This window comes from Danaus plexippus (assembly GCF_018135715.1).
Source record: "Danaus plexippus chromosome 22 unlocalized genomic scaffold, MEX_DaPlex mxdp_27, whole genome shotgun sequence".
Taxonomy (NCBI): domain Eukaryota; kingdom Metazoa; phylum Arthropoda; class Insecta; order Lepidoptera; family Nymphalidae; genus Danaus; species Danaus plexippus.
In genome coordinates, this window is record NW_026869855.1 from 3,642,418 (window position 1) to 3,667,424 (window position 25,007).

Sequence of the window (25,007 nt, forward strand, 5' to 3'; positions counted from 1 at the left end):
GGGGCTTGAGACCCAGGTCCAGGTTTAAGGGGGTCCTATCTGACACGCATACATAATAAAGATTCGTAAATGGACCTGATTAAATGTTGTGACCGATTTCTCACCTGTCCTTTGAGACCCGCTTTGACCGCAGTAACGTCTGTGTAGTATAACGCCTCCACGGTCACAGGCGACTCGTTGAGACGTGCGTCTAACATCAATGAATGTACATCAACATTTGGCTTCGGAAGGACGGCGTTGATGAACAGGTTCAGACGCTGTTCCATTATGAAGCCGAATGACGCATTCGCACCTATTCTGTTATGGATAAGAAAAAAAAATGTTATTATATTCATTTCTAGCAGTATTTTTGTTAGATAATTAGTAGATAATAATAGTAGATAATTTTAGTAGTAATTGTTGACATTTATGCAAATATATAAATAGACTACTAGGGTATAATAAAATTTGTAACGTAAGCTATATTATATGGCCATGTTAGCGATAAGCAAGCGATAAGCAAGCGATATTTGTATTAAGTTAAAAATGTAATAATAATTTATCATAAAAGGCATTAACTTAACCATAACTTGGTGGAAATGTTAGATTCCACTGAATAAAGTAAAATATCTTACTGCCAGATATGATCCAAATCCATTCTAAAACCAGCGTTCGTTTTAGGCAGGCCCTCTTCCGTTGTGTTTCCAAAGTAAATATCTAAGTCAACGCTCCTTTGTATTTGCTTTACCAATTGGTCACCTACCGCCTGGGAATAGAGTTCAAATTAGATTACAGTTTCGTGAATATAAATAAGAAATTTCTATACTCACCCGTATATATAAATCGCCAAGTAAAAAGCTCCATTTTAAATCCCCATCCCCTTTCATATCAGGAAGCTCGTATTTACATAGAAGATAACCGGTTTTAGGACCAAAACTGTAAAATATTCTTCATATTTATTAAAGCAGATATGCTTTTAATAAAAAATAATTATGAAAGTGTTCAAAAGTTATGAAAAATATCGTTTAAAGATAATAAATAAAATCCAGCTAAAAATAATTTTGTGCCGTGATAATAATTAATTTGTTATGATCATGTTTTAGATATACCAAAATTCGTTTGTTTCAACTCCCTCGTGTTTTACGAAAAAATAAGCTATGAGTTATGAATAAAACGAAAAAAAAATTATATCGGTCTAATATGTATTATAAAACATTACTGAGTAATAGTCATACTCGGTATTAACTTCTAAGCAAATAATTCTTCACCGTCTACTTATTTAAAGTGTAATTGAATTTCGTACCTTATAAAAGATGTAAAAAAAAAAATTAAGAAGTCAGTGTTATTAGTATTTTGATGCTTTTTTGTACATTATTTTGATTTGAGCTTTCTGGGACCGAAAATTATTTTACAACTTTCAAAACTCACACAAAATCTGCATCACCCTTGACGAAACTGAGTTTTTGTATGGGCGAAGCTGCTTGTACGCTGACCACGCGACGTAACATGGGGTAGGAATCAACACGAGTCTTGAAGAAGATCTCTTTACTCCTCACTTTTGGCAGATCAACCTGGATGGAGAATGTAGTATAGGAGACCATCAAAGACTAGACACACGATGACAAGTGGCTCTTACACCACATACACAACCGTAACTTTAGGATGGTCATAGAATAGATAGACACTAATAGCTTCATAAGTTAGTCTGTATTTGAAAGAATTATATATAAGTATAAATTGCTAGTTATTAAGGCAGCCATGATGTAAGGACTATTATTTTATTATTATATATGTATGTATGGGGTAGGACCAAAATTTCTTAACTTAACATTAAAGTTGTAATTGTATCTGATATAATGAAAACGCAAAAACCTAAGGAAAGAATTTTCTAAACTCTTATTATTCTGTATGAAATGAATCGTGGGTTTGTATATAAAGATAACACTACAATTGACTTTGTACTTTTTTACATTAAACATAGAGGTTAATTTCTACTCACCTTAAAGAATATATCAGTGTAATTCTTTTCGACCTCAGCCTTCGCCCGTACTGTGGCTTCTATGGGGCCTATAATGTGTGCCGTCAAAGCGTAGGATGTCGGGGACGACTCACATTTAATTCGGATTGATATTTGTTGACCTTGACCTTTAGGTACCAAAATCAGAGATAGCTGGGAAAAAAATATATTAATAATTTATTCGTTTAAGTCACTTTTATTATTTTACTATTTTGAATTTAATTTCTTTAAATGAACTTGTTAAATTAAATTAGAAAAGAATTACGTCGTTAGTCACAAACTTGCAGGTTTAATTATATATTTGAAAGAATAATTGTAAGCAATTGCTTGGACATTAATAATTTATTTGTTTGTTTACCTCAAGGGGATTTTTATTGACCATTTTTCCGCTAACGCTATATTCGGTGGTGTCTGTTATGAACGATCCTTTGATGTCTTCTCCCGCGAACTCACCGATTATTTTCATTGCTCTGTTATTTAACAAGAATAATTCAGCGTCAGATATTTACCTTCCTTACCGTATGGTAAATACAACGAAAATTCTCTTCATTAGGTGGTAACTTTATATTACATTTGGTTCAATTTGTCCATAGTGAAACTAACTATCACAGATCAGGCTAGGACTATTTTTACGTTACGTTTTATACTGATGTCTAATTGGGAATTTTTTGGGACATTTTGAAAAAACATTGTTCTAACTTTGCAAAAAAAAAATAACCTATTGATGTTACTGAATAAAACAAGAAAAAGAAAACAACCTAAATCTCTTATGCGGCGTACTAAGAGCTACGTTTATCGATAACGGTCTTTGGTCCGCCTTCAAGGAGTAGTAACCGTCAGCGCTGGTTAGGTCTAGTGTGAGGGTTCTCGTGCGTTCTTCCTCTGAGAATTGGAACGCTATCTCCGCTGGTTCCAGCACCGGCACGAGGGCGCCGCGAGCTGTGAAGCGAACGTGGCGAGAGGGCGGCGGACGCCATACTACGTCAGCGAACACCTGATGGCATATACGGGGTGATGTTTTTTAGGTTTACGCAATTTTTTTTTAAATAAATTATTATTGATAATTAATTTATATTTTATATGACAGATCCTGAAATATGATACAAAGCGATAGAATTTTGTTATAATAGTTATAAATTATTAAAGAAATTTGTGTGTAATATTGCTATCTGACCAGTATTTTATATTTTTATGGAAGAATAGATTCATTGGTATCATTGTATTTGTACCAACACGTCATATTGTTTACAGAGACACTCAATTTGAGATACTTAAATGAAATGATGTAGCAAGTTTTAAATATTTATGATTCTAACAAAAGCTACATTGTTAAGTTAAAAAAAAATAACTCTTTTAGATGATATTTACATAATTATTTTGTTCGCCCTGCTGTATGTGAATTCCGCCGCCGACAACGCTCTCAACGTCAGAGAAATCCTTTTTGAATTGCATCTTGATAAAGTAATCTTCTAAATAAAGCGAGGTCAGGTTCAAACTGCCTGAAGTTTCGACAAACGGATCATCTAGCTGCAAGATACATTGAGATATTTATGTTTGTTTTATTTTTGGGATGAATTAATAGGAGGGAGGGGGGAGGGAAGAAGAGATTGTGTGAGAAAATAGCCTTAGAAGGAATTATTGGAGTAAGTAACTACAGCGGTGTTAGATGAAAGTTTAAACTTCATGCATTTAATTTTTTGCCCTACCCCTAATTTATACATAAAAATATACCTCCTCTTTCCATGTATATTTATTACCAAATAATAACAAATCGCAGCGTTTATAAACTTAAAATGGTTTATAAATTCAAAAATATCCAATTGAGTCCTCGAAGTTAAATCTCAATTTTTTTGTACATTGTAGATAATCGTACATTTTAAACTAAGTATTGGTCATTGGATTAATTACTAACAATGGCGTAACTGAAAATGTTGAGATAAAAACAAAGGAAGGAAAGAGAGGGAGAGAGATGTAGACAGAATAAGATATATTTTTATATACCTCAAGTCTTGCGAGTGCGGTAACAGTGAACGACGGCATAGCTATATCTGCGGACAATTTCCATAAAGCATCTTCCAGACGGGCCGAGACTCTAGCCTCTAAGGCTGGCAGAACTGCCAGCGGTGTCGCTATACCCACCGAGGCCAGATATGATTTGTACGCTTCGTCTTCACCCGTTTCCGTCTCGTAGTATATTTTATATGATATCTGGATATATTGATATTAAGTCAAAAATTAATAGATTCACAAACTTTATGAGTAGGACTGCTAATGTAATTTACGCAAAAAGCGAAAAATATATATCTATATAGGCATTTAATTAAAAATAAATAAAAAAATGTATTTGGCTAACTTTACACTGCTTTGGAAAGTATATTAATAATATTCTAAGAAATGTAACTAACCAGTTCGAACCAGATTTGGTTTAATGAAAACTTATTTAACCTGTTTTATATAGCATTTAAAGTACTTACATCATGCCAATACGTCCCATTATAAAGCAAGGCTACACAGGTCACATTAAATTTCTCTCCTATCGCAATGTCCACTGTGTATACAGACTTTAATTGCTTCACCGCTTGGAACGGTGTCACTAAATTCAAAGTGTTCCTCATAACTGTGTATTCCTATATAGATAAAATATAATTTTATTTAAAATTAACGTATTTTTAAAAAAATATATTTATTTACGGTTTTTGATAATTAAACTTCACACTTAACCTCTAGTATGAAAACATCTGTCAGTACAATCGGTGATTTGTTTGGGAGGTGGAGTGTTGCGTTCGCTTCCAATATATCTTCTTCGTCGGGACCAACAAACTACAAACATGTGCCAAGATATTAGAATATTACAAAATTACGTAGTTAATTTGGTGTTCATATTTAATTAAAGCTGAAATATTATGTACCAAAAACAATAATCATAAACAAAAAATAGTAATGTAATTTTTAAATAAGCCAAATGACAAAAATCTATAGAATATCATGTACAAGAATTTAGGAACAATTTTTTAAGGTTTACCTTTAACATATGAGCGTGGAAATTTATAGTAGGATAATACAGGGTGTCCAAATTAATAGTGGCCTCCGTGTCGAAATTTTCCACGAACATATCAGAATCACCAGCTTTATGTTGGAAACTGTCCTTGATTACGTCCAAAAGACCTTTGCCGTTATCAACCAACAGTATTGATATGCCGAACTGAAAAAAAATTGTAATTGGAACCGTAATGTTATAGGAATAAAGTTTTTTTTGGGTTTCCATACAAATGGAACCCCATTGGGATGGGTATAAATTTTAATAGATTATTTACTTCTCGTGCTGATATAGCAAAAATTACTAGAAAACAACAAAATAAATATTTATGGAAGACCCATTTTTTGTGTACGTTTTTATGGAAAATGATACGGAACCCTTCGTGGGCGAGCACCGTTTACGCAAAACCGGTTTTGTTAGAATTTCATCTCTAAATAAGTATTTACAGATGAAAGTATTCTAGGACTTCCTGCAAAAATCGTTTCTAAGGTAAAATTATGAGAAAGAACACACCTTGTGCTTAGAAAGTCGTACTGAAAGCTCAGTATCCAGACCGTTTCCATATATATTTTTCAATACCAGGCCGTTTTCTTCGAATCCGTCTAACGGAGTGTACAATTTGTAGACGTACACGAAGTTCAATATGTTCTTCCATTGCCATATTCCTGTGAAACCAAAATCCATTGTTCCCCAACCAACTCTAAAGTCGACCTATAAAGTGGAAAGCAATAAAAAGTTATAATATTAAGGTTTAAAATATTTTTTCGCAACATTATTCAAGGTAATGAGATCTAAGATTTTCGCGTATTTTATTCATTTAAATGAAACTAATATTTTTTATCGGGATCACGGTTGCTGAAAAGTAACCAAAACATCGGGATTATGTAGTTTAATTAATAATAAAAATCCGCGTAGTTTATCCGAAAAATATTAGTTTTATTCGAGGTATACTCATAAAACGTGGGATTCAAAGTATTAAGGAATAATTACCTCTTCGGAACCTCTTTTGGCAGTAATCATTGCCCTGTTCAAGTACTGTATGGGAAGTGCGACGTGCCCAAATATTGAAAAGTCTTGCATCGTATTTAATTGCAGTAGAACTTCGATTCCTGACCACATTAAATACATCAATTATTAATTTATAAAATAAACTCGATAAATATATTTAAAGACCTTTTTTATATTATGATTTTTAAAACGGACTATTTTGGACCAAAATAAATACACCATATTGCTCTACTAACTCTCCTATTATTAGAATCACACATAAACAAAAAAAAAAGTTTAATATTTATCATATAAACAGCCTTTCATTTTAATTTTAAGAATTAGTTGTTTTTATTTATAAAGCCTCTGCAATAATGTGAGGATACCTTCGATTTCTTGAGCAGACACACTATAAACGCAAATATTCAACACATTACCGACCCAGTGCAAACTGAGCCATCACTCACCAGTAGTAGAATTCGGTGTAACAATCATGGCGACCAAGTGCCTGTCTGTTTCAACGAAACCGAATCTAGCTGTTGTTTGTGAGAACTGTGGTATTGGACTTGTGACGTTCACTACTAACATGCAGTTAGTTATACGACGCATATGACCTGGAATATAGTAAGTATATTAAAATTTGTGTCTATGTGCGTGTGTGTTTATGTGTGGGTGACTGTACATATAAATCAAGTGTCAGTACAACAAATATTTAGTCATATATTTGAATCAGACATTTCAAAGAATAATGAATTTAATTTGCAATATGCTTGTGATAATATGAAATAAGTGCTTTAAAAAAATTAATTGGAATTTAGTAGAATATAATTTCTACTATATTATATGTTAAATTATATACCATTGACATATATCTTCACAACCTTCTCCTCTAGGTCTAAATATGTAACGCCTTTTATATCTCTTTTGTGTCCCAAAATAAATTCTGTTCTAAGAAATCCTTTGGTATAGCCCTGAAATTACATTTTACATTTTGAATCAATCCATTTTAGTAACAAAATGAATGTCTAACTTTGCATTGATGTCAAAAACCATATGTATATGTTATGGGCCAAGTGATTAATCGGACATTTTTCATACTGCCCTTGCATTATGAATACTACCCGATTAATCACTTGGCCCATAACATATACATATCATAAGCAGAACGAGAACGACATTTGCATGAATATTGTTTAATGGTATAGCATGCTTGCAGATGAAGCTGCGTTGAATATCTAAGAAAATACTGAAAGCTTTTCGACTTCATAATATTAACTTTTTAACCTTTGTCTTTGTCTGATTCTTTGGAAATTATTAGAACCAAAAAAATAAAGACAATTTATAATTACCTGGAAAGGTGTAAGAAGCGTTACTCTCCCAGTTATATTGTTTTCATTCTGACCCTTGTCAATGGCCCATGAGGAATTCACCATTAGGAGACCATCTTCGTTGTACTGAAAAATATCAATAATACAGTAAAACCAATGGAAACTTATTTTGATAAACATATTTAAGATACTCAAAAGCATATTCTTTGTAGACTTCAGCACAATGAGTAAGTGTAATATGGTTATGTAAAAAAATCTTTTATTCTCTCATACATTTTCCACCAATATACCTGGAAGCTTAATAGAGTATCAGCGCTCTTCTTCCAAACAACAGTATGTTTGGCAACAGCCGCAGCTCTAGGTAGAGTCGGTATAGTAGAGTTGACAGAGGCATTTATCTCTCCGTAGAACTTGGAAGTACTGAAGAGATAGTCGGCTAACAAACTAAAGGCCAAATAATCTTCTTGCCAGTTCATACTGCCATTGATAGCTTGAAGATTATCTCGGTAACGCCACCTGGATAGTATTATATATAATATTCCTTTACATCTAGTCTTAATTTAGGTCTGACTGCCAAGTATGAGACAAGTTGATACAGAGTAGGGGAGAGAAATTCAATATAATTTTCGAGTTTTATAATTTTCTTTATGAATGACCGATATGTAAAAACTATCTTCCAAGAAGATTATAAAAAGTTTTTATATTAAAATATTATTTTGTGGTCAATATATATTGTACTAGATATCATGTAATCATCTTTATAAAGCCTTTTTCCTATACAAAGTTCCAATAAGTCGATAAAATCAAACCACTTACATCACATTGAAACTGGTATCTTCCCATCCTGATAAGGGAGTGGCCAAGTTTGATAACAGCGCGTATACAGTTTCTTCACGAGCCTCTGAATATGCCTTAACTCGCCACACTACAGCCGTAGGACTCGCCCAGCCCATTCTGACCAACCATTCGCAGTACCAATCTAGAATCAAAAGTATAATATGTACAGACAATTCGACATTGTATCAATTTTGCAAAAAAGCGATAATATTATGGAATAAATTCAAATAGGTCACAGAAATATAGATTTTATTGCATTTAAAGGAATATTGAAAGGTGGTAACTTTTATTTATACTGAAGTTAATGTTATTCAAATTTTCTGTCAGTAAAAGAACAAATTTAAGTCTTCTCAATTTTTCTATATTGTGGAACTCAACTTGCAATTTTCTAATGTCAAAGTAATTTGGACCTTATTACCTTTCAGTAAAAATTCAAACTCTCCATTGACAACACGGCCTGGATAGTGTAGCGTGACCTGCCCCGAGTGATGCCACTGTCCTTTGTGGTTCAAGCGGGCGTCTATGCTTAATTTCTGCGAAGGATCTCGGTTTGCATCCCAATTGAGTGAAGCGCTCAAACGCTTTTGGGTTGGTGTGACAGATCTTTGGTAAGATATATGAACATCGCGGAGTCTGTAATATTATTGCACTAATATAAATATCATCGACAAGCAAAAACAACTGCGTTGTACTAAAAGATAAAACAAAGAATTGTTTTGAAGAAATTTTGTTCTATTATATTATGATACATTTAGGTTATTATACCAGAACCATGGCATAATTAGTATCATTCCTGACCTAATTATAAAAATATTTTTCTGTAAAATGTAGTTGTATAGTGATAATTTCTCTTCAGGCAACATTAATTAATAATTTAATTGCTATAACGTATGAAGTTTTCCTGTTTTAACCAATTTCAAAATATATAAGGGTTCTCGCATTCATGAGTAGGTATATTGTTTTATTGTGATGTATACATAATTCCGTGGCATACCTTTCTTCATTGTAATATCTCTTTGTATGGATATGATTTGGATCATATTGAACGTCTTGGAAAACCCTTTCCTTAAGTCCATTTTTACATTTATTTTTAAATTTATTCAACATTGTATTGCATATATTAAAATAGGCTGAATGAAAAATATACATATAATAAAATTCTTAACGTATTTTTCTATATTTAAATGTATACTGGTACTACATACGAAAGAGTATTTGTTAGATCAAATTGTATGGAATAAAGTTGATTGACCTATATGCAGGGTATCAATAGTTGTAATGTATCGCAAAACATGATTTTTCTAGATCCAATTATTATAAATTCCGATTTTAAATAACAGAAATACATTTTGAATTAATGTTAGTTTTTTAATTATCTGACTATATTGCGATTTTGCATGAAATATTATTGTAAAATGGTATATAGATAAATCTTGCGTATTTAGACGATATTACGATGGAACTCACTGATCAAAATGTATATCCATGTTGACGTTTGTGTTGTTATTGAGATCTGCGTTTAGGTTCAAACTGTAAGCTCTACCGCTGATGTCAATTTCACCGTACGCTGTGAAGTTTTGTTCCGACAGAAGAAGATATCGTACTAAGCTTTTGTAAGTGTCTTCGTTGTATTCCCCCTGTATATAACAAACGAAAATGATAGAATTTGGTCTTACAGTCGTTTTATAGACCAAGTTACTTGTATTAAGAGAAATTCAAGAAATTTTGTCTTTTGCAAAGTGTTGATATTTTATTATTTTTATTTAGTATAAAAATTGATTTACTGAGGTTTAAGCATACGTCAAATTAATCTACTAAAAACATTGTTTTATCTACCTATTGCATTTTGAGAGGTCTTAATGATTATATTAAAGAAAAATATTGAAATATCCAAATACAATTTTAAAATGGCGTTCTATATTCTTTTCATCTAAAATAATATTTGATATTATTGACAGATTTGTTTGTTGACAAATGGAAAGTAACATGTGTGTAATAATTATAGATTCAACCTTTCTTTATTATTATAAAGCGAAATAACAAAAAATCTAGTTTTATGTACAATCTATGAACACGTACCTCAGCAATGAACGTTATTTGTCTATTATCTTGAGTAAATCTAGCGTCAACAGCTATGTCTTTGAAGTGGCTGCTATTAATCAGGACCTTGAGCCTGTGTGACGCCAGATTTGTCTTGGAGGTGTCTTGGTAAACTGCGTCAATGTTGAAGTCCACGCCGGTAAACCAGACGCCAACTGCGTTTACCTTAATATATAAAACAAAAGAATATTCTACTCATTAGATGTCTTACTTATTCCACGTAATCTAGTTATCTATCTAATAGACCATTATTCGAGTTGATTTGTGATGTATGTATCTTTAATTACAAATTTCTGATACAATTATAACAAACTTGACATTTAAATATATTTAAAATTGTGAAATGTAAAAATAATAATGATCATTTTCATATTGAAAATTGAACGTTTTACTTTATATCCTTGTTTATTTAAAGCAAACGTTAAAAAAAAATCAAAGATAATACTTCGAAATGAGCATATGATTCAAGGTGCGGGTGCCGGGTCCACTGCGTTGCAGGGAGGGGAGCTTCAACAGTGCCTAAGACTTGCGACCCAGGTGTAGGTTTAAGGAGGCCCTATCTAACACGCGTTAGACGCTCACCTCTACCGTCCAAGCTCCCCTGTCTACCTAAATAAGTTTGAATCCAACCTAATAGGGCTGCCATAATAAGATACTCTACCTGAAATTCATTAGGTCGTTTCTCATGTAGTTTCGTCTTTATAGCGCATGGATGTAACGTTGGTAGAGTCACGTTCAGTTCGGCGTCCATGTAGAGTTGTGTGCCAGGAGGTGCGAATACGTAACCTGATATTAAAATCTCACGAGATTTTGGATTGAAGTTCAGAAGTGCTAGAGCCGAATATTTTGGTCCTGTCTGTGAGAAAAATTTTTTTTTTTTGGAATAGTTTTGGTAAAAGTCAGTGAATTAAGCTCCTTAGATTGGGTTATAATAAATTATACATCATTTTTGAAAAATAAATAATTCCAGACAACCTTTGTTATGTAAGTTACAATATTTTTTTTTGTGTTAATAAAATTTAACAGCCTAGAATAGTTTAAATACATATTATATTTATCATAGACTATGCTGAAATCTAGCTATCACTAGACATCTTAATGTCATAATGGACATCATAAAGTATTAAAAAAATTGGGAATATAATATTTTTAGTTTGTTACTAAGAGAAAAAATTTAAAAAAATGGTATAAAATTTTTCAATATATACCTTATCCCAATACGCACAACATTGTACAGAATTATAAGACATTTTATTTATCAATACTTTTCTGTATAGTTAGAAATATAAATATAATGCTAATTACTACGAGTATAAATGAAACTAATATTTTTCGGATTACTATGCGTATTTTATTAATTTAAAAACTACGTACTCCCGACGTTCTGGTTACTTATCAGCAACCGTGATCACGGGCAGACATCTCGTCTGTATGTAGTTTTTAAAATAATAAAATACGCGTAGTATCTCGAAAAATATTAGTTTTATTTTATATGAATACTAGCGGAAGTCTTGGATCTCATTGCTTTGGCTCTACTTACTTGATCATATTGAAACTTCATAAGCACCGGTCGTGGTCTTTTTAAGGACATTTGCGTGTCTAATTTGAGACCGTTCAGTTTATCCACTTTTTTGTATACAAACGTAAAGGCCGGATCGTGTTTAAGATCTTTAGACGAACTTACATTCAAACCTATGTCTAGATGATTTTGAGTTTGCTGAAATATAATATACAGGTGTTCAAAATCAAAAATATTTCTAATTTTTATCAAAAGTATAAACTGTAATTCAATTATAAACACCTATTACAAATAGAATATAGTATGAATAAGTATATAGGTACGTGAAGAGATACTCTCACAATACAGGAATACAGGGTGTTTTTTTTTGTGTTTGCAATAAAAGATTACGTACTATCAATTTGTTATGATAGATGATAATCAATATATATACATATAAAATTATACTCACCACATTACGTAATACAGAATAGAAGTTATATATGGGGTAGGCGGTAAATTGCATCGATAGTTCACCATAGACGTCATATCGGTAAGCCATAGCCCGTTTACTATAAACACCCTCAATTTTAATAGTTTGCTTGGCAGTTTTATAAAACTGGTAATCTAACTGCAATTTTGTGCCTTGTGTCGGTCCGTTTACGGTATAATATCCAATGAGGCGACTCGCTAGCTGCTTTGTTTGGAAATCGGCTGTAATATCCCATTGAGTCACACCGCCTTTGGATTTCACTTTGATACTACCTGAAAATATAGATATAGCTCGGTTGAAGTATAAACGAAGAAATATATTTATAATTAATAATTACAAACTAATACAGGGTGTTTAAATTATGAAATAATATAAGTAGTAATTTTATTACACCGATAATGTTAATAAAATGTCCAGAAAAAAATGAATTACTTACCTGATAATTCAGCGATCTTTTGATCGTTCACCACCCAATAGGCATGCGGGAGCCATACGTAGCCATGTTTTATATCATGACGTTGTAATGCCATAACACTGTCGAACTGTTTTCTGCCATCTACATCCAAACTGGCCTCTAAGGACTTATCATAAGGCATATTTCTATATAGAGCTTTGGCCTTTATAGTGCTCTCCGAAGATAGCAGCGTTACTTCGGCTATGCTTGAAGTGTTCGATAATAGTAGAACAGCGTTGAATTTACGTTTTTCCTGTTTTAATAAAAATAAAAAAAGTATTGATATCATACATTCATGATTCTTGTCTAGTGAAAAACACAACATTGACGATCTGCTACTAAGATAACTTGTTCTAGGAACGAGAGGAATATTTTCTTATTAAAATTAATATATACAGCAATAGAACATATGATTTATATACTGATAACCCCACCTTACTGTTCGGTGTGTCGAATGAGAAGTCCAGTACATCGGTAGTGTCGTTTTTGTCCCATTTGTATTGGAAGGCGTACGTATTAGCCGAGGGATCAGCCTTTTCTAGGGACACAATATACTTTGCTGGGCCGCTTAATATGAAGTATGGGGCGTTTTTCAAATTCGTCATATTCGGGAACTGTGGAGTTAATAGAATTTTTGTTTATAACGCAACAACTATATCTCAGAAAGCTCTGTCAATTTTCCATTTAAAATATTTTATAGTTGAAATTAAAATTGAAAATTTTAATAACATCTAAAATTATTTTTATATAACCTTCTTTTATCATTTACTATTACTTTATTTTGGTGTTGCCATATCCAAAGGTCATTTTAATAAAATATATTTTTAGCCAGTATACAATATAGCTATGGAATTGATTTATTAATTCCATTTTTTTTAAATATATTTTTTATCAAATACCTGATACGCCGCGCAGACTTTAATACCGATTGCTTTGTCGAATGTCGTCCAACTACAAGTGTTCTGTTCTATTCTATTCTTGTTAAGACCCTGCTGTTGAATCTCTTGATCTCCATGAAGAATTAACAGCTCCGATCTGTATTTAAATAAAGATTCTCTATTAATTTAAACATATATATATATATATATATATATGTGTGTGTGTATTTATGGAGTTTCTTAGTCGTTTTTGAGTTTTTAATCTTGAAGTAGAAATAGTATAATAGGAAATGGCATACCTTTAAAAAAAATCCAAAAAAGACCATTCGGAAGTGGAATTAATTTATCTAAATGTATATTAAAAGATAAATATAAAAGAAATAAAATAATCATTATATATATTTAAATTACACGAAAAAAAAACAATTTAAATTAAAAACTTTCAAGTGTCTCGATTTAAAGTTATCGTGAGATCAAATCTTATTATAATACAAACGAAAAATGTAAACACACTTCCAAGAGCTACCATCGATTTATCTATCACACTAACATGCGTTACGAACGAAGAGATTGTCCTGATTTTCTTTGACAACTGCTCGTATATATATATATATATATATATATATATATATATATATATATATATATATATATATGTGTGTGTTTTATATCGACTGGTAAATACTGAACTATAATTCCACCTGCTGGTAAATGAAACTGAGGTCTCTAAGTACCGGTCCATTAGTTCCCGAAGCGTTTACATACAAATCATTCCAAAGTTTTTTTACATAACACGACCAATAAAAGTTGGCAAGAACAATTACATCAAAATATACTCACTTGGCAGCAAATATCTCCTGTTTTTCTCTAGGTAGGGACAAATCTAGTCTTATAACTCCTAGGCCGCGTATTGATAGCTTCGCTTCCAGCGCTGTTGCTGTGTACAGACGGGAAGACAACCGCACTCCGCTATTGGCCAGCGAACCGGCCGACACACTCATTGTAGCCGCTATGTTCACAGCAACGCTGGAATAAAATTTATAATCACTGTAATTCCATACGTTAAAAAGCTAAAGGAGAGGTTTTATTTAGGTAATATGATAACCTAAATACGTTATTTAATTAAAATTAATTTTGGTCTTGTTAAATACACACCAAATAAAATTTTAACATGTACGCGCTCCACGTAGAGTCTTGTAAAGAATATAGTATTTTTTTGTCATGAACAAACTTCTAAACAATGATCCGTAAACTTTAATTTAATTGTTCCGTAAACTTTAAGTTAATAACTCTTATTCTACCAATACATGTTCTACAAGGTTTTTTTTAGAACCCATACTCTTTCATATCCATACTATTGATATAGGTATTTTTAACTAACATTATATTAACTTACCTAGGTCGTATCTTGCCTTCGAAATCCAAATTCCTAGATTGACTAAACTTATCAACGACGTTCCCTGATAGTTTTGTGTCTACGTAACTGGTTCCCATGAGATTCATGCCAAGCGGCAGACCGCAGCCCGTTGGCACTGAGAAGGTCGTGTCTAGGAAGAGAGACGCTTTGTTGTAGGATATTTCCTAAAAAAATATAAATTAAATTAATTAACTTTGTATGTTTTAACATCAATACTATATATTATTTTGCAAAGTAAGGGACCAAACTGGCGACCTTTTAATGACTGTTTCTTTGATGAAAATGGCTATATAACATATAGCGGAGTAAAATGATTTTTAGCTTGAATGAAAATGGACTATTTATCTCTGTCCATCCACATATCACGACTGTGGGTTTTAGAAACTAATGAATTGTCCGTAAGACCCTCATCACATGACTCAAAAATTTAAATATATGGCTCTTATACGTCCTTTACAAAATTAGATAACATATTGAGAGTATATACTATTGCTTACTTTTGTAATTCTTTCGATACTAAATTTTTAATAGTTATATATATATATATATATATATATATATATATATATATATATATATATATATATATATATATATATATATATTTATATATAAGATTTTTATTATATGCTAATTTACCTTCCCCGATAATATCTCCAATATTCTCAACTTGGGGTTCAATCTCTCCAAAGACTTCTTTATTTCTTCGTCCCCTTCGGCGCTCCAAAAAGATATCTCGTTTCCAAAAACTTTGAACCCCAATTCGGCGGTGGGGAACCTGTGTTTCAGCGCATTATTATTGAATTCTAAATCATCAATTTTTTCCCTAATATCATCAGCTTCGTTTGTTGAACGGAAGAAGCGCATTTTGCTGATTTTGTCGTTTATTTTATTCTTGCTTAGCGGTCCATCGTTACCGAATAGATTTTCAAAGTATCTCTCGAAGCCTTCACCGCGTGCTTTTATCTGAAATGTTTAATTAATTAAATTAAATTTGTACTCGTATACTACCTGGACATGAAAAATAACAAATTGAATAATTTGTAAGCAATTTCATGCATTAATTAAGATATCAATATGTCTTAATAAAATAGGAAATATCTCAGAATGGCAATGAAGGTGTATATATCGATATTGGCAAGTTTTACTTATGTTCGTAAGAGACTATGTAATATAATATTAGCAAACCTCCAGCAGATTGATGGATTCTCCAAACATATCAACAGTCAAATTGAGAGACAATGATCTGGGTATGTATGAGTCGGGAGAGAATATCACATTGGCTTCATAGTTTCCACCTGTAAGTAAGTGAGTTTAATTAATGCACATTCTTCTAGTGACAATTTTATATTATACATATTATAAGCTTTATTGTTAGTATTAATAGAGTCGGTACTTCTTTAAATAGCTAATAAAATCACTATAGAACATATTGTACATTGAAGAAATTTGATCCCACAGATTATAAATTAAGCTACAGATAAAAAAAATCTGTAATACTATACCAGCATTGTATTGATCGAAAAAGACGCTCTGCTCATAATTCCTTGAGAACATTCTAAAATCTGGACTATCTTCCAATTGGGGTACTGTGTTACCAGATAAAAGTCCTTGGATTTCCACTCTTGATGGTAGAGAAGATTGACCTAAATTGTTCAGGTGACTCCAAACGAAGGTTGCCACTACAAAAAATAAAGAATTCAGTCAAGTGGAATCCCCATTTAATTACCCCTATTGTATTTCTTTAATAGGATACAATTAATTGCACAAAAGTTTATAATACCTTGGTTAACAGGTTCTTTTTTGAGGGAATGGAAAATTTTCCGAATTGTACTTAGATTGGGGCATTTCATGACTTGCAAATACGAAGCGATTCGGACTTCAACATCAACGAGGTCGGCTCTGTATGTTTCTAAGAAGTATTCCCTGGAATAATGATTTATTTAATACATATGTCTAATTAAAATCGAATTTTATAGTATCACTATTTAAATATGTCAAGGATATAAAAAGTAAGAAATTTAACAATAGATTGAAATAATATATACATTATTTATATCCATTAAATAACCGCGAGAAGAACATTTTTTTAAAATTAATATTTACACCTTTGGTAAGCCCTTAAAATAAGAAAGGTGAAAGTTAAAACGGTTGGTTACTTACGGTATAAAAATTAATATAAAGGTAGTAAGTAGTTCATAACAATTAACCACTTTCGTTGTGATATCTTCAATTATTACTAAAATGCTATATATATAAATTTATAAAAATAAATTATCTATTCGTAAGTAGATCAACCAAAATTGTTCACGGTTCAACGTGAATTAATGTTCTCGTACATTAACTTTCATTAAATCTCTTTAACCATTATTACCTGGTCTCCGTACAGGGTGTTCGCCTGAACGCGTCTATAGCCGTCAATCTAGTGGGTACAGGAATCAAAGAATCGCCAATTATATTCATTAATACATCCGCAAACTCCTGTTTGAAGCCACCGATGTTGCCTAGCGCTTTAAGCGCTTTAACGAGCTGAAACAATATAGTATTATCAATTATGTTTCTATATCAAGCAGTATAGTCGCTTCATTAACATTTTTTCTGTTAAAAGTATCTTTTCTCCTTTTAAATGATTTATGATCAAATATTGGTATAATTTTTTATAAAATATTTTGTGATATTTTTTCATATATTTACGAGTTAAATTTGACCTCATTGTTTCTTTTTCTAAAGCTGCTAGTTTTATTAAATTTGATAAACATGTCATTTGATGAAGGGTATATATTTAAAATAATTGTGAGACTGTTTGGAGTCGTATCATTACTAAAAACATTAATAATAAAAAAAATACACTTTTTCTTAAATTAAATTTATAACAAAATATTTATATTATAAAAATGAATTAATTTATAAAAATTTTAATAAATACTTTATCTATAACAATTACATTACGTTACCTCAGAGATTGCTACTTCTTGATTTATTATATGGTACTTACATTATCTCTATCTTCTCTCTGAGCATTCGCTACACCTTTTCCTATTATTTCGTTTACTATATCTTGGAATTCTTCTAGTATTTGCTTTGGGATTTCCTCCTCGCAACATTCCCTTACTGGAAGATAAATTTTAAACATTAATTATACCATCTTCGTAACCAAAGAAAATATGAAATTTAGTCCAAGATCCGTACTACCTAGAAATGGATCTTTAACATCGTATGAAAAGGGCTTAAGCTCCAAATTACAAAATAACAATGGAAATATTACTTTTCATTAAATATTACTGTCGAAAACATTCAGTATAGTAAGACACGTTGTCTTTAATTTATTTTTATCTTTGTGTTATAGGACAAAAGTTGCCAATAATATACTCTTACAAACAAATCAAAATAAAAAATATGCCCTTTATATTAATAATTGCCGTCAACACAAACAAATAATCAAATTAAATTACTTTGGGATATGATTCTTATAAAAAATCTAAAGTTTAAATGTCTATTTGTTTCTTCTTGAAACAGCAAAAAAATTCCTAGCAATATGGACCATAACACACATAACATGTAAAAAATTCAATTTAATGGTCCAAAAAAGCGAGCGAAGACGAATTATAGATATAGTATATAAAGATATTAATAAAGTTTCTACTTACATGCTTTTCTACTGTGTTTGCAATATGAGTGCACCATGGACGATACAGTGAAACTTATAACCTGATCATTCCTCTGTGTCTGGAGAAGTTCCAACATACTTTTTAACATCTCTATTTTTGGTCTGAAAATTACCCATATATTAACAAAGCAGTAAAAAATATACTATATCTTTATAGATTACTTATAATTTTCTAATTTAGCATATGTCTTTCAGATTTTTTTTATTCGGAAGCCAATGTTTTAATTCGGATAATCTTAAATCTTTGTATCGAATATCATCTGAAATGGTTATGTTTTTTGAAAATATTCATTCATTAGATATAAGCATAATAAGTGAAAAAATCAGTTATGCGTTTGAGTATATTTTTAAACAAAAAAAAAAATAAAAGACAAAAATACCATGAGCCCTGATTGGAAAACTCTAATAATTATTAGAAATAACAAAATGTATTTTATATTACGAGAGGACTTATTTGGAACAAACTTTTTCTTAGTTATTTTCCTATAGTGGCTATTTTGGTATGTAGATAATTTGACAGAATATAATAGAACAAATTTACAATACAAATGTTTGTAATGAAAATAGTATAATTTTAAAATTTTAGCAACTTCATGTTATAGCTATTTAAATTAAATTTATTACTAAAATACCTATTTTATACCTACCGTGGTATCATGGCCATTGACATGAGCCATTCGTGTCGTGTATCTGAATCCACTTCCTTCTTTATTATCATGTTCTTTATAAGTTCGACTGAACCAGCGCTCGCTATATATGGAAGGGCGTCTAGGATGTGTTTCCTGAAATATTTCTTACATGAGATGAATTTGAAAACAACTGAAACGCTTAATTGTCCGAGTCTTAGGTTCGAGTCCAGCTAGCATTGATGAAATTTTATCCCTCTATCATCTAATTAAAAAAATATAACTTTTTTTGCACGAAAATTAAGGTCTTGCACCTTTTTTTATCATTTCCATGGCTTGTGTATAGAAAAAATAAGTATATATTTTTCTTAGTTACATCCAATCCTTGTTTACATGGATGACTAGAGAAAAATAGAAGGAAGAAAGGAAAAGTGAAAGAGTAGTGCAAAATTATCATATATTTTGTGTGTGCATGTGCGCGTGTATGTGTGTGTACTTACGAAGCGCTGTCACATATAGTGGGGGCCCTCGCCAATAGTTGTGCTAGCGCTGGGTGATGTAACTTGCGAGCTGATCTCACTAACCGGCCCCAAAGACCCACGGTCGAACCACTATCCATGTTCTCATCAACTGTTCTTACTTCATCATCAGAATTTGGCTTAACCCTGAATATATCAATGTTCCATTAAGAACGACAAATTAAATGTCCAGGAATATTTGTAGGTACTATTCAAAGGTATAAAATATTAATAAAGTTAAATTTACTCACATACAAAGTAATTTCAATACATCTCTAGCTGACTTCAATTCACCTGTGTCGGATCTGATATTTGGGGCGTGTTGGTGGAGAATATTTGATCGTTTTGTTATCATCGCCCAAGCTGCAAGCGAAAATCAACTTTGTTATATTATGATAAGTTTGAAATTATGTTATTGTACTATATGTTTTTGAGTTTATATATGTACAATACACTGTTTCTATAATAGACGTGTCATGGGTATAGATTATGTTCTTTTTGAGCTAAGGTATTTACATATCCTGATAGGGATGTAAAAAATTCCAAAAGCAAACTATTCAATACCCATAAAATATTTGTATTATTTTAGAGATATAACGTTTAATGTTTTATCTTGGTCCAGTAGCTGATATTAAATCACAATTTCAAAAAACCAAGATAAGGACACTTTTTTGTAATAGTATTATAGGGAATTTTCATCAGGGGAAATTTACAAAATTTATCTTGTTTCGTTGGTCTGTCCAAATTAAGACAATATAGTATGTCTCGCCTTTTTCAACCTTGTTACATATAATTTACCTTTATTTTCAGTGTACATAGTTTCTGAACCAGTTCTATTGTATTCATCTATAAGTACCAAGTCCTGTATAACAGTTGTCATAGCTCCTGAATTTTTACCAGAGAACGGCTCAAATAAATGTCTCTCTCTACAATTAACTGACTTATATATATGATGATCAACTGCTATGCGGCATTTGCTTTCAGATTTTAGTACCGGCCATGTTTGGAATTTCTGGAATTTGTACAGTAAAAAAAATAATTACAGTTTGTTAATTAGATGTATGTTTATAAATACGTAAAAACATAACACTCCTTTAAAAAGAGTAAAAGCAATGGGGTAAAAATTGTTTGTCAATTATTCCCTTCACTAGCAAAATGTGAAATGTCTCATAAAGACATAATTTTTTTAAATATAACTATCAACCAATATAAAAAAAAATTTTCTTTATAAAACTGTTAATTTAACTTACTTACAAGTTAAGGTTTGTTACACACTGTATTAGTTTAGTTTATTTTACTAATAAAAGAATATACTCACACTCTGGAAGTCATATCTCACAGTTTGCAGTATGGACATATACTTGTATCTGTCCGTACATAATGATAGATCTCTTGTCTTAACCAGTATCAGACTAGTGTTCTCTTGGCCTCTGACGGTGTAAGAAACATCACATGTGCCATGAATGTCTTGCTGTAAATATAAATTATCCAAAATTAAGTATTTTTTAATATATTTTGTTTAAAAAAATGGTTTTATAACTTGTATCTTAATTAATATAAGAATTATATTATTAATTTGGAACTTTTACTTGTTAAGTTTGCAAGCTTGCTTATTATTTTTATTTTTCCTATACCCGTCAAAATTAAAAACTCATGGGATTTCATTATCCTATCAATCAATTAAACTTCATTCATTTATGTCTCAAGAAAGTAATGATTCAAAGTAATACACACCTCGATTCCTTTGAAGTCAATGTCAAATCTCTTCATGCTATTTTGAAAGAGTGAAAGTATTGCCCTCTTATAGTTAAGTACCCAATCTTCTTCGATCTCATCTGGACATATCTCAGATATGATACCATCATGGAAAGCAAATCTGAAAAATATTATATGTATACCATATCTTCTATATAATTAATATACATACCTACATTTTCTGAACCATACAAAAACATTATCAAAATAATTTAAGTTGGCCTAAAACATTACATCATATTTATATATATATAATCATAATTTAAAATATATATTGCTTATTATACTACAGAAAATGTGTTTGATATAAACAAGATAGAGCATTTTAATATATTAAATTTATTATGTTAAAAAAAAAGTAAAAATTAATGTAATAAAGTTTTTTGTAATTTAGATACCAAATTTTAATTCTGAATTATTATAGCCTAGAGTTAGTTCAAGATAAGCAATTTTATTTAGTCAGTATGTGAAATTTACATCAACATCTATTACGACGCTATTCTATAACAACTACAGTTTTAAGAAAAAGTAGTTAAGCATTCATTTTGTACTTTACAAGAACATCTAAGACTACAAGATAAAAATGTAAAATATTTTATCTTATGCCTTTAAAAAGTATCTATTAAAGCATTGATATTAACTAATTTATTTTAAGACAAAAATTATTTTAAGTCAATATTAAATTATTATTCAGCCTTTACCTGAGGTCATGTGTGGATACAGCCTGTACAAATTTCTCAGCTCTCTCAACTGGATAATTTTCATCTTGATCCTTTAGTTTGACATTACTTAGTTGTAGTAAACCTTCACATGGCTTGATGAATTGAACCGTTGCCTTAAAAAAGTATTAAGAAAAGGAGACAGATTATAAATCATAGTATGTGATTTATTTATAATATCAATACTTTTGTATAGATTCTAGTACTTACTTGGGCAGATACATCTAAAGTAGAACGGTTATTACTGGAACCGGCGAAGTAAGTTTCCACTTTTACTTTGTATTCATATTCATATTTAACATCCGTAAGGTATTTAAATTTCTCTGACGCTGGTGAAAACAGGAAATTGGATAAAGTTTTGTTCAATTAAATTGCATTAAATCTCGTTATCAATCAGTTCATTCTATAAGCTATTTATCTACAGTATTAATACCTAGATCCTCGAAGTAACAAGTTTGTTTACAAAACATTAAACAATCAGTGTCATCTGTCATAACTGAACGTAAGTAAAACGGAATACTGTCTAAAGTTTAGAAATAGCAATTTGTTACTTTTATATCTAAAATCATTATAATGAAAAAAGAAAAAGTTTTAGGTTTTGCAACAGTTAACAAAAATGAGAAATTTAGTATAGAGATAATACTTTAAAATCTAAACGATATTTTTAAAATTTTCAAAATAAATATATATTTTGCCATTTATGTTGCTGTCCTTTAAGAAAAATTAAAGAATAAATTTTCAATAAATGAACCATGTTTTAAATTGCATTTACTAAGTGTTGTTTTTTTAATATAACAAACCTAATATATACATTTTTTGGTTTTTATGGGATCACTCTCAGTAACTTTTATATTCTTTTATAATAATTGTTTCCATAAGATAGCAAAAATCAAAAAGTTATGAGTTTTAAACATTTTTTAAAAAGAATAGGTATAAAGAAACCAGTTACGACATGCATAGTTTTATTTGAACCATTTATGTAAACCGTAGAGTGATAATATGTAATAGATATGTTGAATAACTTTACTTACAAATACAGGTCGGTGGACCGCAAATGTATGGGTCCTTTAGAGAATCTGAAAGTAGAAGATAAGTTTGTAATTCCTTTTTATGTAATTCCTCTAGCTGTAATGGAGTAAATACCTCTTTTATATTTAAATTGGTTTCATTATATATTATAATTCATTACTTAAACCTTAAAGTGTCTTTTGATACGAATGAACGTAATAAATTTACATCATAACGAAATTTTTATCTAACAGTATTTTGTATTATATATTGTAGTTATAATATTAATATTAATAAAATTTGTACCATTCTATTTAAAAAACTATTATTAGAAAGCATGTTTATATTATTTTTTATTGAAAAAGTTAGTCATTTCTAAATTTAATAAATTTACTCATGGACTATGTAATAAAATATTGGATTTAGTATGTATGTAATAAACATCGAGGAAAAAACCAATCGAACCCTAAAAACTAACATGTATGTAACATATCTACAGTTGCAGAAAATTAACCTTCCAACGATATACAGAAAAAAAGAACGAAATGGCCAAAGGTCCATTTTCTATCCGGGAATTTCAGATCCTTATCTCACCCTTGTCACAGAGGGATCAGTTTTGGTGTTAGTTACTCGAGTGAAAGGATAAATGTAACGCAACGCTACCCTGTCGAAATAGAAACAAACGTTTAGTTTAGGATTATGTTTGGTGAAGTTCACGAATGGGGGATTTTGTATATTTTAACCTAAAAGTAAGCTTTGTATTATTGTTTTGTTTGTTTTATTCACGCTTGAACAACATGACCTTTTAGGATGCTTAAGATAACAGTGCTCGTTTTAGAATCATTATGGCAACTTATTGTATAAAATTTTATGAGCTATTAAAATATTCTCCAACGGCAACTGCAAAATAAGTTTTGATATCTGTACTTGATTACTATAAATAGCATTTAGTCTAGCCTTCTTTTATTTTATCATCATCGTGTTTTTATTGTATCGGTGCCCATTGTTGGACAAAGGCCTCTTCTCAGATGGAGAAGTTTAGAGCATTAATCACCACCCTTGCTCAAGGTGAATTGGCGATTCTTGTATATAAGAATAAATTGTAGAATCAATAAATAATTAGGTCAGAGACTTAAGTTATAAGATTTTAATAAACATTATTATAGGTTTCAGTTTTCAATCAAAAGGTTCTAATTTATTTTACTCAGCAACTTGTTAACATATCAATGGGCAGTTCTCGAGGTGTCGCAAAACTTGTAGTGGATCTATACTTCTGAGTGCTGACACTTGAGACCTTCAAACTGTCCCACCTCATAGGCAAACAACGACATGATTTAGGTAAAGCCTAAAGTTTAAGCTAGTAATATAATATAAGTATACAATATATACGTATGGAGAATATTCTCAAACATATCTACTAAATTTATGAATGTCAATTCCAGATGATATTCAAAAAGTTCATACGACAAGCCAACTAATGAAACTATTGAAAGCTTTTCTTTTCCATAAATTACAGTCATATATTATTTTTGAAATAATCTACAATAAAACTGTCAACCAGTAAACGAAACTTTTACTTATGTATTTAGTTTTAAAAACCTTTTTACAAATATTTTCGTATTTCGTAACCTTCAGAGGATTTTAAAAGATAATTAAAGAAGAGTTTATCAGTAAAGCGGAATACCATTG

General features: G+C 30.7%; 1 protein-coding gene across 1 annotated transcript in view; it reads right to left on the minus strand.

The window, feature by feature from the left end:
* LOC116773397 (apolipophorins) overlaps positions 1-25,007 on the minus strand; it is a 43,317-nt gene that overhangs the window by 13,159 nt on the left and 5,151 nt on the right. The window contains exons 2-47 of the mRNA XM_061528757.1: positions 23,342-23,386; positions 22,521-22,639; positions 22,293-22,426; positions 21,571-21,712; positions 21,155-21,307; positions 20,635-20,848; positions 20,088-20,199; positions 19,819-19,983; positions 19,340-19,474; positions 18,673-18,794; positions 18,021-18,136; positions 17,400-17,554; positions 16,809-16,951; positions 16,531-16,707; positions 16,214-16,323; positions 15,665-15,991; positions 15,005-15,189; positions 14,449-14,634; positions 13,630-13,765; positions 13,165-13,344; positions 12,713-12,983; positions 12,256-12,548; positions 11,826-12,002; positions 10,947-11,141; positions 10,265-10,450; positions 9,653-9,822; positions 8,604-8,818; positions 8,165-8,327; positions 7,639-7,864; positions 7,370-7,474; positions 6,880-6,991; positions 6,488-6,634; positions 6,024-6,142; positions 5,547-5,744; positions 5,019-5,198; positions 4,718-4,816; positions 4,471-4,623; positions 3,998-4,204; positions 3,365-3,523; positions 2,755-2,990; positions 2,355-2,466; positions 1,979-2,149; positions 1,408-1,550; positions 810-915; positions 615-745; positions 105-297 (exon numbers count right to left, since the gene is read on the minus strand). Of these exons, the coding sequence (XP_061384741.1) occupies positions 105-297; positions 615-745; positions 810-915; positions 1,408-1,550; positions 1,979-2,149; positions 2,355-2,466; positions 2,755-2,990; positions 3,365-3,523; positions 3,998-4,204; positions 4,471-4,623; positions 4,718-4,816; positions 5,019-5,198; positions 5,547-5,744; positions 6,024-6,142; positions 6,488-6,634; positions 6,880-6,991; positions 7,370-7,474; positions 7,639-7,864; positions 8,165-8,327; positions 8,604-8,818; positions 9,653-9,822; positions 10,265-10,450; positions 10,947-11,141; positions 11,826-12,002; positions 12,256-12,548; positions 12,713-12,983; positions 13,165-13,344; positions 13,630-13,765; positions 14,449-14,634; positions 15,005-15,189; positions 15,665-15,991; positions 16,214-16,323; positions 16,531-16,707; positions 16,809-16,951; positions 17,400-17,554; positions 18,021-18,136; positions 18,673-18,794; positions 19,340-19,474; positions 19,819-19,983; positions 20,088-20,199; positions 20,635-20,848; positions 21,155-21,307; positions 21,571-21,712; positions 22,293-22,426; positions 22,521-22,639; positions 23,342-23,386 (7,523 nt within the window). The remainder of the gene's footprint in view (positions 1-104; positions 298-614; positions 746-809; positions 916-1,407; positions 1,551-1,978; positions 2,150-2,354; positions 2,467-2,754; positions 2,991-3,364; positions 3,524-3,997; positions 4,205-4,470; positions 4,624-4,717; positions 4,817-5,018; positions 5,199-5,546; positions 5,745-6,023; positions 6,143-6,487; positions 6,635-6,879; positions 6,992-7,369; positions 7,475-7,638; positions 7,865-8,164; positions 8,328-8,603; positions 8,819-9,652; positions 9,823-10,264; positions 10,451-10,946; positions 11,142-11,825; positions 12,003-12,255; positions 12,549-12,712; positions 12,984-13,164; positions 13,345-13,629; positions 13,766-14,448; positions 14,635-15,004; positions 15,190-15,664; positions 15,992-16,213; positions 16,324-16,530; positions 16,708-16,808; positions 16,952-17,399; positions 17,555-18,020; positions 18,137-18,672; positions 18,795-19,339; positions 19,475-19,818; positions 19,984-20,087; positions 20,200-20,634; positions 20,849-21,154; positions 21,308-21,570; positions 21,713-22,292; positions 22,427-22,520; positions 22,640-23,341; positions 23,387-25,007) is intronic.